Below are 16,951 nucleotides of genomic sequence, written 5' to 3'. Positions count from 1 at the left end.
AGGACCACCTGATTTTGTTGTTCTCATTGATTTTTAACAAACATAGTAAGAACAGTTCTGTTTGGAAGAGGAATCTCTTGAATAAAGTACATACCAGTTCCTTTGCTTACATATGGAGGCTTGAAGAATTTCACAACGCCATACAAATTCACTACAGTTCCATCTTTAAGATGATTCAGAGGAGTATACACATATTTTGGTGCAACAGACTGAAAAGGCATGATAAAATTAGGGAACAAAAGAAAAATTATTCAAACACCAGAATTTTGTCTTTTAACACCATCCACCCTCAGATATGCTTTATTTCATCTTAAAATAAAAGTTACCTGTTTCTTTCTGTCTTATTCACTTTAGACTCTAAAGCTAAATATATATACATATATTCACAGGCAATAAAGCACACAAGACTTATTTCCATTTCTTTTTGTGATTGCATCTTCCTTACGATAAACTAACCAGCCAGTTCAAGTAAGTTTCAATACATGAAACAGGTGAATAAAAGTCATTATAATAAAGAATGATGGAAAGTAATTTTTTTACTGATTGATTTTAACATGTCCATCCAAAGGGCTTTTGAAAGCACATACATAAATAATTTTGTAATTCTTATTGGCAGTGTCACTGCACAGAATCTCTGTCTTGGAAAGGGGGGCGTACCTCTCAGCCATTGAGTAAGTCTTCTTATTAAAATACCACACTTGTTGAAGTATTAGAGGAATGAAGGACTACCTTCTACTGTTTAAGGACGACTCTCCTCTTATCTTAAGGTTACATTATAGGCTGATTAGTCTCTTTTAAAGAATACAAGTTCTGCCAAACCGACTGAAAACTGGTTTTCAATTGCTATATCAGGGGAAAAAAAAATGAAAGTCTTCATAAAATTAACATGAAGCCAAGCTGTATCATCTTTGGTACTAAATCTTTAACCTTATGATAAAGAACAATAAAATTTCATACCAATTTCTCTGCCTTTAATATACTGTTTCCTGTAGAATTTTAATTTAGATGCATAAAGGCTTATTCCAAACAGTCATCAAAAGAAATGTTAAGACCAGTACATGAAGTCTGATTCTAAATCAAAGGAAGATTCATATTTCCATTTTTTTAAAGCACAAGCATACAACCTTCTTTAGAGCAACAGTTACCTTTCTAGTTCATATTTCCCAAACCAACATGCAGCCTATTTTGAGATCAAGATGGGAACTATATGGCAAGTACAGAAAAAGTACTACTTTTTAATATTTTATCCTGTTTTGCGGGAGTATTATTTGCAAAATTAAAAGCTAAACAAATGACTGCAGGGATGAGAGTATGGAAGTAAAATAAACAGGAAAGAAAAGAATTCCACACGTTCTTATTTACATGCAGTTGGTCTCACGTGGTTTAAAAACATCCCAAACAAACTCACCAAAGATGCAGTTTCTGGAGCAGCAGTTGTTCTTGGTTTAGCATAAATCTGAGGACACAAAAACATAGCAAACTTTCTGATTACAAAATCGAAGGCACTGCAAATATAACAACATTTGATAACTCTAAAGCAAACATAACTCTATAAGCAAATACAAACCAGCACTATAGACACTTTAGCTATGTGAATCACCTCTGAAACTAGTAAAATTTTATCCTACAGAAAAAAATAAAATCATATTTACTCCAATTACACTCAGACAAAAGCTACTTTAAATAACACACACATTTTCTAAAGTAGAAATGCACTTAGTTGAATGTAAGTCAGGTCACATTAGTAGAGTCAGCATTTGAAAGTCAAAGGCCACAAATTTAAAACTGTACTTGCTTAACAGAGAACTTAAATGGGTTTAGGTTTTGTACATGTTAATGCTTAGAGCAGATCTACTTTCAGTGACTCATTACTCTCCTTTGGTGTAAAAAAAAAAAAAAAATTTTAAAAAAAAAAAAAAAAAGACAAGGCAAATTCACCAGAATGGGATAAATTCTATTTAAAGGTAGTTCCTAAGCTTTTAGAGCCATACTTACCAAGCCAGACTTATCTTCAGTGTAAGGTCTTTTAAAGAACTAAGTATGGTGATTTGACATAATACAAACACATACCCACCTTATCAACAGATAACATCATGAAACAGAATGCACTATAATTTTAATTCATTTTGTTTCTCATTGAGGTGCATGTCAATCTTTAATTATCTATAGAGGTCAATTCTGGAAAAAAATGCCCTTCTGAAATAAAAAAGCTTTTTTTCTGAAATTTAAAATTATTGTCAGACAAAATTATATAGACAAAAGTTCAAAACTTGTCATTGGCACAGAATTTATTTTAGTAAGTCTCTTTTATATGTGATTTTGTGTTTAAGTTTTCATAATTATTTCTAAGTTTGTTTCAAAATCTGGCTGACAGGTTCAAAGCAATCACCATGTTGTATAAAGTTATACTGTTCTCCATGGAGGTGCCTTTTCCTTTTCACTGACTACAGAACGGAGTTTACAGCATCATCACCGAGAGTTCAGTTCAGTGCTATCATCCTTTGCTTTAACAGTAGCAGACCATTACAGTGATTAAAAATTTACAACATTTTCTCACCAGATGCCCATAACTGTTGGGGTAACTTTCATAAGAAATATTAGAAATATTCCACTGAAATGTCCAACGAAGTTTTTGAAAGCTTAGTTTCGTTCCACACCCAGCCCCTCTCCCCACCCAACTACAGGTTTCCAAGTGTAGAATAATATCCTAAATCCTTAGGTATTTAAACTTCTGTAATTTTTGTTAGTCCTATAACTTTTAAAATACTAATGCTTAGGCTTAAAAAGGGTAGCAAATGTTTCTTGAAGCAAAGACACAGTGGCTTCAACAAACATGTACTGCTGACGTATTATCACAGACAAATAGAAGCAGCAGCAGAACAGGGTATCTCCACTCCCATACCTCAACAGATGGAAGCATTTAAGATAAACAGTATTGATGTGAGAATAGTATAAAAGAACAAAGGAAAGGCCCTCAGAAAAAAGGGGTGTAATCCTCTTCTAAAAATTAAGAATCTAGGAATCCACGTATTTTAAAGGCAAAGTGTAATGATGTGAATTAAAGCAGCACAAAGTCATAGACCAGAGAAAAGTAAAAATGACAGATCTAAGACCACTCGTGCACCCTCTACCTTGTCTGCATTACTGCATTGTGTTATGCATGAGAATGGTTTAAACAGCTCTAGGGATCTATCTAAAGCCAACTAAGGTCAAACTTCTGCACTCAACGAGTAGAAATTTACCTGGGAGGCCTGACATAATTTGGGTCTTGCATGGTTAGGGTTATTATAAAATTGTATGCACACAAACACACAAACGTGCCCTAATTGTTTCCTGATGAACATGTGAAAATCATCCGTAGCACTCCAGATTCTAAAAGATTTTATTGGTTTTTTCTGCTGTAAAGCAAAATTTTAATTGGAGATTTAATTTGGAGAAAAAAAAAAGGTAAAAAAAGTTGGGTACCCACGTACATAAATGGCTGATCCAGCTTCTTCAGACAGCTCTAGGTGGCAACCATGTCTACCATCCAGTCCCGCTGTAGGTGATTTTGCCAACTTATATCCTGCAACTATGAAGGTGTCCTATGGAGACAGGGTGATAAACAGATGATTACATAGGCAGTATCATGTACTCTATTTTAAGAGTATGTGATGTGAAATTTCATCCTAAAGTCTCAAAACTTTCAAGAAACAAAAATCCTGAACAAATTCTAAGCACTGCCTTTAAGTTTCTCTTTTTAGTTTTTCTACCCATGGAATTCATATTTCCAATCAATGCCAGCAAGCATTTTTTTTCAAATTCCGCTAAAATTGTCACACTCTTGATGGTACTGTGATGGAGTGCTAATTTTGACAAGGCCTAGAGGGGAAGAGTCACATTTAATAAAGCAAAAGAATCATTACCCTTCAAATATCCTGAAGACTGACTCCTTTCTGGGTAAGCTTAACTAAGCTAGAAAAGGAATCACACATCGGATCAGGAGTGACAAAACAATCTTTTCTCAGAGCTTATTTCTTACTGAGTTACAGTTGCACTTTGAAGAGACTCTCCTTGTAGATACTTTCTGTTTTGGTTGGATCAACATCTTCCAGTTTCTTCCTTAAGGGTCAAATAGGTAAGTCAATCAATAGGTAGGTTTCTGGTAGCAAAAGAGACATTACAAACTTCCCTGGAGTCACTCCTGAGATTCTGGCACAGGAAGCAATTGCATTCACAACTGCACTTTTACTTTGGTATAAAGTTCCTCAGACACCAGAAAGTAAACAAGCAAAGGATTATTTAAGGGGTAAATGATTTAAGTCCCTGCAGCAGCTCACCTTTTTAGTAGTAACCTTACAAAAAAAAAAAAAAAAAAGGGGGGGGGGAGAAGATAGAAAATACATATAGGAGATAGATATGATAAGAAAGGTGTCTGACCAAACAAAGATGATGCTGGGAACTCTGATACAACATAAAGCTCCTTTATAGTCAGCTCCTTTGGTATCAGAACTGTATAGCAGGGCTGTACCAATGTGATCCATTCCAATAAACATATTAGACTCGGAACCCTATTTCTATTCAACCTTCTACCAAAGGCACTTCCATAAGCTTTTACTGAATGACTTTTCTTCATGTGTTGATTTGATTACAACAAATAAAGATTGTTCTGATTAAAGTTGACAGTTTTAGCCAAATATTGCACTATGATGGCTCTTTTTTGCTATTTCAGCAATATAACAATGCTACTCTAAATGATTTAAGATCCAAAATCTTAATGTTTTGTGCAAGAAAAAGAAAGGCTGCTAGCTTAAGTGACAGTGATATATTTAGTTATTAAAGGATTTGCCAAAAAAAAAAAATTACTGCAGAAAACATAAGTTTGATCAGGCAGTTTAATACACAACAAAACTACTTAGGTCATCATGATTTTCAGGTAGTGTCATAAATGGGAATAAAATGTATATTTTGACTAAAAGATAATATGTAAGTCACCTACATGTAAGCCATACCCAGAGCTAAGTTAAAATCGGTCAAAACGATTAAACAACTCAGTATTCCTTGCATCTGGAACCCACTGCCCTGCTAACATACATTAAAGTTGTTTCAGTCTTTCCAGATACAAACACATGCTTCAGGAAACTCAGCTATTTTGCAGAAGCCATGTGTTAGCACATGTCTTTCCTTTCACTGTTGCTGATGCTACTCATGGTGTTCCTTCAACAGTGCAATTAACCTTCAGCTAAAAATCTATGCCCTACTATACATTATTCCTATTTCAGCATTTTATGATTGCAGGCTGCACACAACTCTGGGACTTGGTTGCTGAGTCAGGATTGGAGCTCTGTACAGCTGACTTGACTTGTCCTGTTCTCCTGTGTCAGAAGGAACTTTAGAATTACACAAACTAAAACCTTTAAACAGGTTGATAACAAATGGAAACTTTTTTTGTGAATAATGTTAGATCACTGGTGATTACTCTTATGTAATATGCAATGTGTAACATGGCACTCAAAACACACCTGTGAAAGGACTATGCAATTTCAATGAGGAAAAAAGACAGCACTAACCTCAAAATCTAGTTTTACATGTAGAAAGAACAGGTATAGTCTCAGATTTGTTACAAATCGTAGTCAACTTTGACAGGTTGTGACTCACAGTTTCTAAACATGCAAAAAATTTAAATAAGGTTTGCACAGTGCTTTGAAATTTAATGCTATATTAGTTTTCAAAAATAGATTAGTTTCCATTTCACCTTTAGCTAAGAGCAGTTATTAGAAGTTCTCTTATAATTGGCTTAGGAATCAAAGCCGTTTACATAAATTGGTGGATTTTCACGTCAACAGACATGTATTATATTGCATACATACACAAACTGTAAGAATTGAACAACAATTTTAAACAGCAAAAAGAAATCCTACTCCCCTCATTCAAAAGAAGTGAGAAATAAAGGAAAGAATATTTTCCCTATGGTTATTTTGTTACAGAACCAGAAGACTCTCAGGAGATGACAACAACATTGTTATTCACATTTTTGGGAATAGCCTGCTCCTCCCCCCAGGCAAATTAGCTGAAGTTGTTACAGTATGGGAAGTATGATACGGAAATCTACAAAACTGTGAAGTTTGAAATTGTAAGCAGCAAACAAAAAGTATTGGACCTTACTGAAGTAATTCTTTAATGGCTAAAACTTTGGGTTTTTAAAAATTAAATCCACTTCGTAACTGCCAAATTGCAACTCTGCTAGTTTCAGAAATCATTCTGTTCCCTCAGATTCTTCCAAAATTAAAATCTCATTTGAGACATGTGGAAAGTACCATGAAGGTTCAGTTCACTGGGGAAGACCAAATACTGGTTTTAGCCCACTCTAGCTGCCTAAGGGTTGTTGCCTGTGGGTTGTGGTTTCCTACTCAGCTCTTTAGTACTGATCTATCTTCTAATTGCTGCTCAGGGCCTTGTTTAAGATTTGTATTTTTATTAGGACAATAGAACTGGTTTGTTCTTTGATTCTGCAGCTTGTATATTTACCAAATTAGTTCAGGAACTTCCCATCCTGGATTTGCTGTCAAAATTCTGTGGAATCGAGAAATTTGTATACTGTCACTTCTTATTTTATACATATCTGACAGTTGTAAAAGATATTTCTGCCCTAAACAGACTGAACGGATTTTGCTGATCTTCAAGACATGTTTCTCTCTTTAACATGGCATACGACAAACACTAAAACAAGGCTTTGATGCACAGCAGAATCCAATATAAAATGGAATACTCTCTGACCTACACACCTTACCACCCAGTCCAAAGCCCCTCCTTGTTGCTCCCTCAAGGTCACACATATCAAAGAGCTGAAAAGGGCCATGCACCAATTTTGAGGTCAAATTAATAGCACAATCTCTAAACTGTCTCTACTAAAAGGATCTAGGTAATTTTTATTCCTTATGGCTAAATTAATTTGAAAGAATTCTGCGAAACCTTTCCTTCACGGTCAGGAGGTGTGACTGACCTTTCCTTCACATAACCTATGCTGGTTGGAGGAGACACTAGATGTAAATAGAGGAAGATGTCCTATAGAATTTCTTTTTCCTCACGCCCAGACTTCTATTTAATAGACTACACACCACAGATAATGTATACTTTCCAAGAGCTACCACCATGCTATCTGTCAGAGCCAGCACCTTTTGCTGGAAAATGTTTCTTAGACTCAGTGATTTCTTCAAAAACAAAGTTTTAACCTGTTCAGTTCATGACGCATCTGCTGATGGAAGCCATGTGGTAAATGATGCCAGAAAAAAAATCCTCAAAGTACAAGGAATCACATTGCTAAGCAAGACTTCTGAAGTATTTTACATATTCATTAAAAATATAGCATGCATTTTAATATGTATTTAATTATTATTGTTAATATTATTTATCATTATTAATTCAATAATTAACAAAACAAATTATGTGACTGGAAAAAAGGCAAGGTAAGAGTGACAAAGAGAGAGAAGGGTCTACAAAGATATATCCCAGCATCTTTTATTTCCATGGGAAGTTTTCACCTCTACATGATCCTGCTTTTTTTTTTTTTAAATGCTGCACTAGGTGACAACTATAACTTCAAATAAATTTCTTCAACTATTCACTAAACATTTATAAAAATGGGTTTTTTTAGCCTTGCTTTTTAGGGATAAATTTCACTGTCAGTCAGTCTGTCCAACATGTTCTGTAACTTCCAAATCTCTTTACTGACTTCAATTAAAATTTGCAAAGTGATAAAAATCTCAAAACAGTTCATGTGTTGAAAAGAGAGAAACACTAAACGTTTTTTGGGGCAAGATACTTTTATTTTACCCATTTGAAGAGGCAGCCAGTGTATGTCACCTGCTGTTTGAGGATTGTCTACATGGTAAAAGCAATAATTAAACATTCAGTTCCTTCTCTCTCACTTACACATATTCATCAAATCCATATTAATTTAGTCAGATTAACAATGTTGAAAACACAGCGATACAAAAGTTTTCAGTGTCTCAATATTTATAAGCACATAATTAGCAGCTTTGGTCCCATATATCTCATGAACTGATGCATGCATCTTTGAAGCTGATACAATTCAGGGTGTAAGCTAATATCCAGAAACAGCAAGATCACTCTCAAGGAATATAAATAGATCTTTCCCTCTAAAGAAAAAACCCAAACAGCTGGGAACCAAGCAAAAGTCATTTAACCTTAGGTAGAATTACATAAAAAGAATATACATGTCTCTGAACTGAAATTAAAATGTTCCATAAATTCAGAGCAACTTGGACTTTAAGTGATATTTTGATGACACGCCCTGAGGTCTGCTATAATTTTTACCTTTTTCAACATATAGATCACCAGAGTTAAGGTGTACTAGTCCATTTGAGCTGAAAAATCCTGACAGAATTCTAACTAAGCCATTGCTATTTCCATATTTAAGAAAGCCTTTAACTTTTGTACATAACAAATAATTCTAATTACATGAAAACAAAGCCCTATTTTCTCCACTAAATAACTTTCCATCTTTTTCATGGAGAAACACTTTTTACCAAGGCCCATAGTGACAGGACAAGGGGCAATGGTTTTAAACTGAAAGAGGGCAGAGTTTAGATTAGACATAAGGAAGAAATTCTTTATGTTGAGGGTGGTGAGACACTAGAACAAGTTGCCCAGAGAAGTTGTGGATGCCCCCTCCCTGGAAGTGTTCAAAGTCAGGTTGGATGGGGCTTTGGAGCAACCTGATGTAGTGAAAGATGTCCCCCTGCCCATGGCAGGGGGTTGGAACTGGATGATATTTAAAGGTCCCTTCCAGCCCAAACCATTGTATCATTTAGTGTGAATTTATATTGCAAATGAAAAAGCACTAACATGAGCTCATAACATATTGTACACTAACTTTAATTTGATATCTGGCTAATATTAAAATGTCAGCAAACTGACATGCAATCTAATAAAAAATATTAAGCTGAGGTAATTGTTTTCAGCTTGTTTTCCTTCTTTAGTTGCAATGCACTGTCTCACAAACTTGTAGGGTGACTTGTTAATATTCTTTACCCTGGTGCTAATCAAACCAAGCTCTTATCTTTGATTAAGCAAGACGCCAGCACCCAGCCAATAAAGAAGACCGTGTAGGTAGTTTTGAATTAAATTTTTTTTTTTTTAAAAAAGCTTTCAGTGTAACTTTTGAAAATCAATTTAATTCTAAAATCTATCTTATCAAATGGCAATAGACATTCAAATTATGAACATAAATGGATGACACCTTGTCCTGGTCTTGGCTGGGATGGACTTAATTGTCTTCCTAGTAGCTGGTACAGTGCTATGTTTTGAGTTCAGTATGTGAAGAATGTTGATAACACTGATGTTTTCAGGTGTTGCTAAGTAGTGTTTAGTCTAAAGTCAAGGATTTTTCAGCTTCTCATGCCCAGCCAGCAAGAAGGCTGGAGGGGCACAAGAAGCTGGGAGGGGACACAGTCAGGGCAGCTGACCCAAAGTGGCCAACGGGGTATTCCATACCATGGGACGCCACATCTAAACTGGGGGGAGTGGGGGTGGGGGACCACTGCTCAGCGACTAACTGGGTGTCGATCAGCGGGTGGTGAGCAATTGCCCTGCGCATCATTTGTACATTCCAATCCTTTTATCATTACTGTCGTCATTTTATTAGTGTTATCATTATCATTATTAGTTTCTTCTTTTCTGTTCTATTAAACCGTTCTTATCTCAACCCACGAGTTGTACTTCTTTTCCTGATTTTGTCCCCCATCCCACTGCGGGGGGGGGTAGGGGGGAGTGAGTGAGCAGCTCCGTGGTGCTTAGTTGCTGGCTGGGGGTAAACCACAACACACCTCTATCATTGAGATTCATACATAAGCAAATACTTTTAGGTTTTTTCTAGTTCATATTTATAGATTTGAATTGAATGAATAGGCTACTTCTAATTTTGGTGATAGCTATACAAAGACAAGATAAGAAGTCAAAATACATCTGTGGAAAACAATTCCTGAAATAACAAAATATATATATATTTTACCCCATGGCGTATAACTTTTGCACAATCTTCTGCCATTTTTCCATGTATTAAAATATTGATGCTGTTGGTCCGTGAACACAAGTTATCCAAACCTAGAGGAAAAAAAAGCAGAAGCAATTCCAATCACCATACCTTCTCCAAAACAAAACAGCAATGGGAAGAGATTTCCAAAATAAATTCATCTACGGAGTCTAACACTTTTCATTCCAATTAATCTACAAACAGAAAATCTTTTCAAATAGTTATACAACTGCTTTTATGTGCTAACTACAGGTATATCAAGCAGAATATTCTTCATAAGAGGACCATTTAAGATGTGCACGTTGTACATCAGTGTACATTAAAAAGAAATGACAAAGTTTTCCACTTGGACAATTCAGTGTCTAGTGTTAGAGAGAAAATATTATCCAGTCATATTTGATTTTTTACCTTAACACAGATCATATTGTGGAACTACATAAACTGGAGATACTCTAGTACATAGACATATCAATAAATAGCCTTCCAGGAGGACTGAAGCAGAAATTATGTTGTTATTTTAAAAAAGTTTTCTACCTTTTACTGTTTCAGAAACCATGCTAATGATTCAGATGCGCAAACTGTTTTTTGAGGCTGTGGAGAATGTGCAGAAACTCTCAGCCCTCCATAACAGCCACATGAAATTAGCAAGACTCAAGGAAGTTTTGCATCCCTCTTTGGGAACCCTGAAACCAGCAGGGAAACTGACACAGGTCCCATCAACTTCATTCATCTGTACTAACACCAGTCACAAGCAGTATCCTCAGGTAGGATCTGTATCCGCCCAGCCTGCTATTTGGTCACAGTCACAGAATTTGTAGAATCAGGAAGGCTCAGAGGGAGCAAGTGATGATTCTCTAACCAGTGTAAGGAAGGAGCTGAGAAGAAAATGGAAAGAAATAGAAAGTTCCTCAAATCCAACATAGATTCCTTATTAGTGACATCCTCCTCCTTCCTGGCTGGAGGGGGTGATGAACTTTGGACTTAAAAGGGACATATTTTTTTTTTGTATCACTTATTACATGATGAACAACTTAAGTCTTTCAATGTGTGTCTACTGATACTCAAATACCTGAGCAATCAGGTAAAATTCCATTTTTTAACTGCTTAGATTAAAACAGAATGAAATATGAATATTTTGCTCCTAATCAAGATACTGACCTATATTAAATGTCCACTTACACAGGAAGTGTATATACTATGTACATTATATGTATATACTGTGTATAGTATATGGTAACTATTAAGTGTGCATTTTTCTTAGTCCTTCTTTATGACAAGCAGTTTAAAAATACACTATTAAAGCTGTACATATAGCTAATGCATTTCCAGGACAGTATTTTAAAAGATTCTGCAACAAGAAGTCTACTGAAATATAAAGACTGTATTGTTTCCATTACCTTACCTGGCATAAGTCTAAAATAATCTATTTTTGTAGAGAATGAACACTTTTAGAGAGTATTTTAAACATAACCTTTTACTGAACACTAAAAAAGCAGGTACTAGTGACGTAATAGCATGATGTCAGAAAAAGTGTCAAGAAGTTCAACAGAATAAATTTAAAATGTATACTTAAATGCAGTACCTTGAAGAACAACCTTGAAAAAGTCTGTCCCATCTCCAAGCTTTGTTAGTGGGTAGGAAAGAACAACTATTCCCTAAAAAGTAAAAAATAAATAAATAAATAATGTGAACTAAGACTACACACCTCTATGTTACTGAAACACTGATAACAGCTAAAACACCTGTAAGCTAAAAAAATGTAGAATTGAAGTGATAAGTGCAAATTACCATCTGAATTCTTAAAAAAACCCCAAACCCAAAAAAACCCAACCAAAACTGCTAAAGACAGCATTGAAGAGCAATATTCTTAGGATATAATAAAGGAAATATTACATGTCAATACTACTTAGATGCTACTGACTAGACGTTGAGCTTAAACACTGAAACAGTAGTTACAGAAGTACCTTTTGCTAGTTACAGTAATAACACAAAGGCTACAGTTTTAGCACAAAACCTGAAAGGCAGCTAAAAAGGTAGGGTAATCAAAATCTTAAAAGATGCAGCAATTTCTCCCAAAATATTGGCAAAGGATTACAAGATAAATATCAAAACAAAATCATAGTCAAGAGATAAAAGATGTATATGAAGCTAAATAATCTTCTGTGAAAATAAAAAAACTGTACAGCTGGGAGAACTGTATTACAAAGTTTTGAAACTGTAGTAACCAGTTAGTTTATCAATAATACAAATGGTCTAAAAGATAGAAAGGTTCTATTAATTATGTAAAAATGCTCTCTTTATAGTGAGGTTCAAGTTACAATGAAGCAAAAATCACAGGCCAGCACCTTCAGCTACGTTAACACCTCTTCGGCACAAATGTGTTTTGTTAGAATGATGATATCTCATCAAAGAAGGTTCTCCTTCAACAGTAGCAAAAATATCAGTCAAATATATTCTTCCGCAGTATGGCAGGTAAAACACTGTATCCTTCTCAAGGATAAAAACACAGAAAATGGTTCAATAAAGAAAAATACAAAAATTTGAAAACAGACTCTATAAAGTGTTTAAGAGTACTACACAGACAGCACAGAAAATAAAATAGAAGGTTTCTTGTAAAAAGACAGCAGGGACAATCTGTCTATAAATGCCCAAAAGCAACATTAAGAGGATTGTCAGGTAAATCATAATGATTTTACAGTATACTATTCAGTGGGAAGCTTGACTTAAATGTTAGTAAACACCTCTTAAACCAAATTAGGATAAAATAAACAGCAGTGAATTGTTACTGTAGAGAATTTTCAGAGTAAAATTAGTCCCAAAACATGTTAGCTGAGGAGGAATCTAAATCAAATTCAACAATTTATTTTACTATCTGTTTCATAAAGAAATACTAATACTCCACAAATCATCCTTTTCCAACCCAAAGTATATTTTAATTTTATTACACTAAACAAATAGTCATGATGAATTAAATTTAATATGTACCATATTGCTTTATTGCTTTCGAGACAAATGCTTCATTTAAGACCAAAATGAAGGTCATTCTAGGACCATATGTTTTTAACAGGTAAGTTCCTACTTCTCACAGGGAAGACCAATGAGTTTTGTAAGGAGACTTAAGTATCAAAGACTTATTTTAACAATCAGCATCTGCAGAATAATGTTCTGAGATTTGCCCATGAATATTTACAGAAAGGTTTGTTTTCAAAATCACAGCTTTGTTTAAAATTTTAAGTATTATCTACAATTACTATTGCTGAGATTGTTTGTCTAGAACTGTACTCACAGGTAAATCAAATACTCTAGTTTTTCTTGTAATAAAGTTTTTGCAATGAAACAGTTACCTCCGTATTTACATATATATTTCTTCTTACTAAAGAAATTTCAATCTGCACAAGCATGCTATTTAAAAACAGAATACACTGATGAGGTAGAGACTCTGCTTTCTGATCACTTTTACTTTTTACTTCTCCTTTTACATCCTGCTATCTTCCAATGAGTTTTCAAATTCTTCACTGTAACTGTCTGGCCCCATCACTTTCCTTTGTATCCCAAAAACCTACGCTCTAGTTCTCTTCCTCAGCAGAAATACTACCCACTGCTTTCTCAACATACCTGAAACTCTTGGGCTCCAAACTTCAACAAAACCCACCTTAGCAAAACCTGCTCACATTCACTCTTCCCCCAGAAATCCTGCACTGCTTATTGAGCCCATAGACAAACTTCTTCCAAAACCCTCCCCATTCCATATGCCACTAGACTCACTCTAAAACTGACTATATGGAATTCCTCTGGTGAATCTGTCTCCTTCCCTGCCACAGCCTCATTCCTCAGTCTGGTCCAACAGCTGATTTGGCAGCTGATTTTCAGATTTGGTTGAGCCTTGCCACAGCAAAATCCAGAGGATAATGAATTAATGGGAGAAGGCATCAAGTTCAGTTAATGGACATCATAACTGAGGATGTACGGATGTTGCTTGTGCTGTGTTCCCACAAATTTAAATTAAAATTTGTATTGTTCAGAGGGATGCCAGCAAGCAAATAATTTCAGAAGAATGAAAGGACTGAGGCACACAAGCCAGACAGAAGTGTCCTGGATGTTTTTTGTTGCTCCTTCCCAGAACTCACTTCAGAAAAATCCTCCTCTCCCCTTCCTCCCTCCTAAGAGTAGGACCCGACCCCTATTTTGGCAGGTCTAGAGTGACCAGTGTGCTGTGCCACCACTAAGATAACCTAACATCAGTGCATTCTAAGGTTCACTTCAAGCTCAGCCTACAGAACTGGATTTTCCTACATATTTAACGGTGCATTAGCACCAGCTTTATCAGCTCTCCAGTTGCACTGTTTTTATGCCAAGCTGTTTTAGTCACCTACTAATCCATGTCAGCAGCAGCATGAAGTTCTCTTAACATAAGGCAGAAGTCTGAGAAAGAGATTCTATGCACTTTCTCTTTCAGCAGTCAGGTATATAACTGCATGTATGCTTTAAATCATAGCCTGGTGATAATTGTTCTGCTTTCCTAATGGAAACATTTATTTTGGCAGAAACATTTTCTAATTTATAATCCATTTTTTGTCTGCTTCAACATTTCCTTTGTGAACAAGAAGCCCTGTTCTTCCATGTCAGGGGTGCTTGCAGACATAGCTCTTAAAAGCAGGAGAGCCTTTATGCCCTGCAGATGAATGGGGACAGAAAACTACACCCTGAGGAATAAAACCACTGTTTACTAGCAGCATTGGTTATTGATGTTTCCATTCGATCCTTTACAAGACCTAAGGGAGGCTGGATCATTCTCAATCAAATCACCTCCTATCACACTCTACTGCTGCCTGCTTCCAAAAAGGGCAGTTTTGCTCCTTTGCTTTACCTAATTGCACTACTCCTAGCATCTATTTGACACCATAATGAGCCAGTTCAAACAGTGAGAGCAGCAGAAAACTGCCCTCTCTCCATCAATATGGATAGTCTTCTGCCAGTTTATTTCTCATGAATGGACTCAATTGCAGGGTCAGATAACCACTAGAGCTGGAACTGGGAATATACAGCTGGGGAAGCAAAAATGTTTTTTGGATACAGAAAATAATTAGGCCAGTTCAGGTCATATTTTTAAAATATTTGTGCCATTTTTTAAGGATTCAAGCCACCTAATGTTTTCTAGAGAATTAGCTTACTTCCCCTTCCCTTCCCCACCTTTTTTTTTTGGTTACAGACTGAAGGCAAGACTGGGATGATGTTCATTTCCTGCCACTTAAGTGTCAGGGATGATTAAAAGGATTTTCAGAATCATTCACAAAAAAAGTTAAACAGGTTAAAAAAGAAAACCCTCAAGAACTGACACTGCATTTTACAGAGTATACTTGTTTTAGGGATGAAAAAAATATTTCCGCATTTCACTAGTACACGAGGATTGTACTTCCAATCCGAAATATATTTGGGACGCTACAGTAAAATATAAATGCACACTTGGTAATGATAAAAACCTAACTGTATCCTGATGCAGGTAGTTGCTACAGAGTCCTCTTTTCATAAAACTGGATACTGCATTGCTTCATACAAGAAAGGAAAACTGCTTTAGAAGTCATTACTCTGAAATCTGATCCTTATCAGAATGGTGGTGCTAATTACTATTTTTTTTAAAAACAAAATACCACTTAACCTCCCCCAATCCTTCCATTTTCAGCACAGCCTTCTGCATATTAATGTGTTTATAAATGGGTCCACAGTTTAGAAACTAAGAAAAGAAAACCTCTTATAAAATTTAAGTCTGGCAATGCAAGAGGAAGGGGCAGAACTGTCAATCAATGAAGTCAATAGCAACATGCAACAAAGTTCAACAGGGTCATAATTCTGTGTTGCTTAAAGATATGCAACAGATGCACAAAGAAACACAGCTGCAGCAAGTCACCAACTGAGCTAGAATATGGAGGTCCCTTATAAAAATACCATGAGCTATTTCAAAGTAAACCAGAATTCTTTTATTAGCAAGTTACCTGAAAGTATTTGTTGGTATGATCAAAGCCCTCTTGCAAATGCTTCAAATCCTCCTTCTGCAAATGTGTCGGTAGTAGAGTCTCAGATTTTCTTTTACCTATCTTCAGCAATTGAACAGGCATAGCTGCTTTACCTAAACAAAAATGATAAATAGAGTCCTGAAGCTACTGATCTTGTTGAAATTAAGAGTTACCAGAAGCTGCAATTTACTCAGAAGGGCAGTATTCATCTATTTCATAATAAGAAAATTTAATTACACAAGACTAAAAATTTTCAGAGGGATTGGCCTCATCTCTTAGTACCATGAATAGCAGGAAGAGAGAAAGTAGCATTTCCTTGGCAATAGGCAACCATCCAAATGAATGCAAACATTCCAAAACACTGCAAATGTCAACAAAATATTACTTTATATATGAATGCAAAGGGTAATGCAAACAATGTGAATATTATATGTACAGAAACGCACATTAAAAACCAAGCAGAGACTTTGAATGACTCCTTCCCCAGCATAGGTCATGGATAATCAATCTCCATATTCAGCTGTTTTCCCTATAAGACAACTTGACTGCATCAAAGTAAAACATCTGCCATTTTAACTTATAATGAACAAAAAATGCTTATGTACAGATTAAAAGATTTGGATTGGTATGTCAAGTAAGGAAAAAATAATAAAATAAGATGGGCATCTACAAATGCTAAACACTGAATGTACTGGAAAAAAGCTAAGATATGTATGACTGTTGTCTACTGTTTGTTGTCACCGTGCTAAAAGTCAATGAAATAAATCCTTGGTGATATTTGTTAGAACATTGAGAACTAGAGAAGAGTAGTCTATTATAGTGAAGTTACACATTTGAGAAATGTAAGTGATCTAGCCATAAGTAGTTATTGCTATATTTTTTCATTACATGGTCATCTCGTTCTTCT

The 16,951-nt window shown here is 35.4% G+C and overlaps 1 protein-coding gene across 3 annotated transcripts in view; it reads right to left on the bottom strand.

Annotated features, from left to right (window-relative positions):
• The window catches only part of POT1 (protection of telomeres 1), an 81,646-nt gene that overhangs the window by 56,843 nt on the left and 7,852 nt on the right, over positions 1-16,951 (bottom strand). Inside the window, exons 2-7 of one of the 3 annotated variants that reach the window (XM_010581290.1) lie at positions 16,024-16,157; positions 11,616-11,688; positions 10,013-10,104; positions 3,474-3,584; positions 1,409-1,456; positions 95-209 (exon numbers count right to left, since the gene is read on the bottom strand). In XM_010581290.1, coding sequence (XP_010579592.1) covers positions 95-209; positions 1,409-1,456; positions 3,474-3,584; positions 10,013-10,104; positions 11,616-11,688; positions 16,024-16,146 — 562 coding nt within the window. In that variant the 5' untranslated portion in view covers positions 16,147-16,157. Of the gene's footprint in view, positions 1-94; positions 210-1,408; positions 1,457-2,074; positions 2,147-3,473; positions 3,585-10,012; positions 10,105-11,615; positions 11,689-16,023; positions 16,158-16,951 lie in introns of those variants that run through there. The other 2 variants (XM_010581291.1, XM_010581292.1) reach the window with 2 other exon arrangements.

This window comes from Haliaeetus leucocephalus, unplaced genomic scaffold (genome assembly GCF_000737465.1).
Source record: "Haliaeetus leucocephalus isolate CR32 unplaced genomic scaffold, Haliaeetus_leucocephalus-4.0 Scaffold763, whole genome shotgun sequence".
Taxonomy (NCBI): Eukaryota; Metazoa; Chordata; class Aves; order Accipitriformes; family Accipitridae; genus Haliaeetus; species Haliaeetus leucocephalus.
Note: the sequence above shows the minus strand (reverse complement) of the source record. Positions and strands in the feature narration are given on the sequence as shown.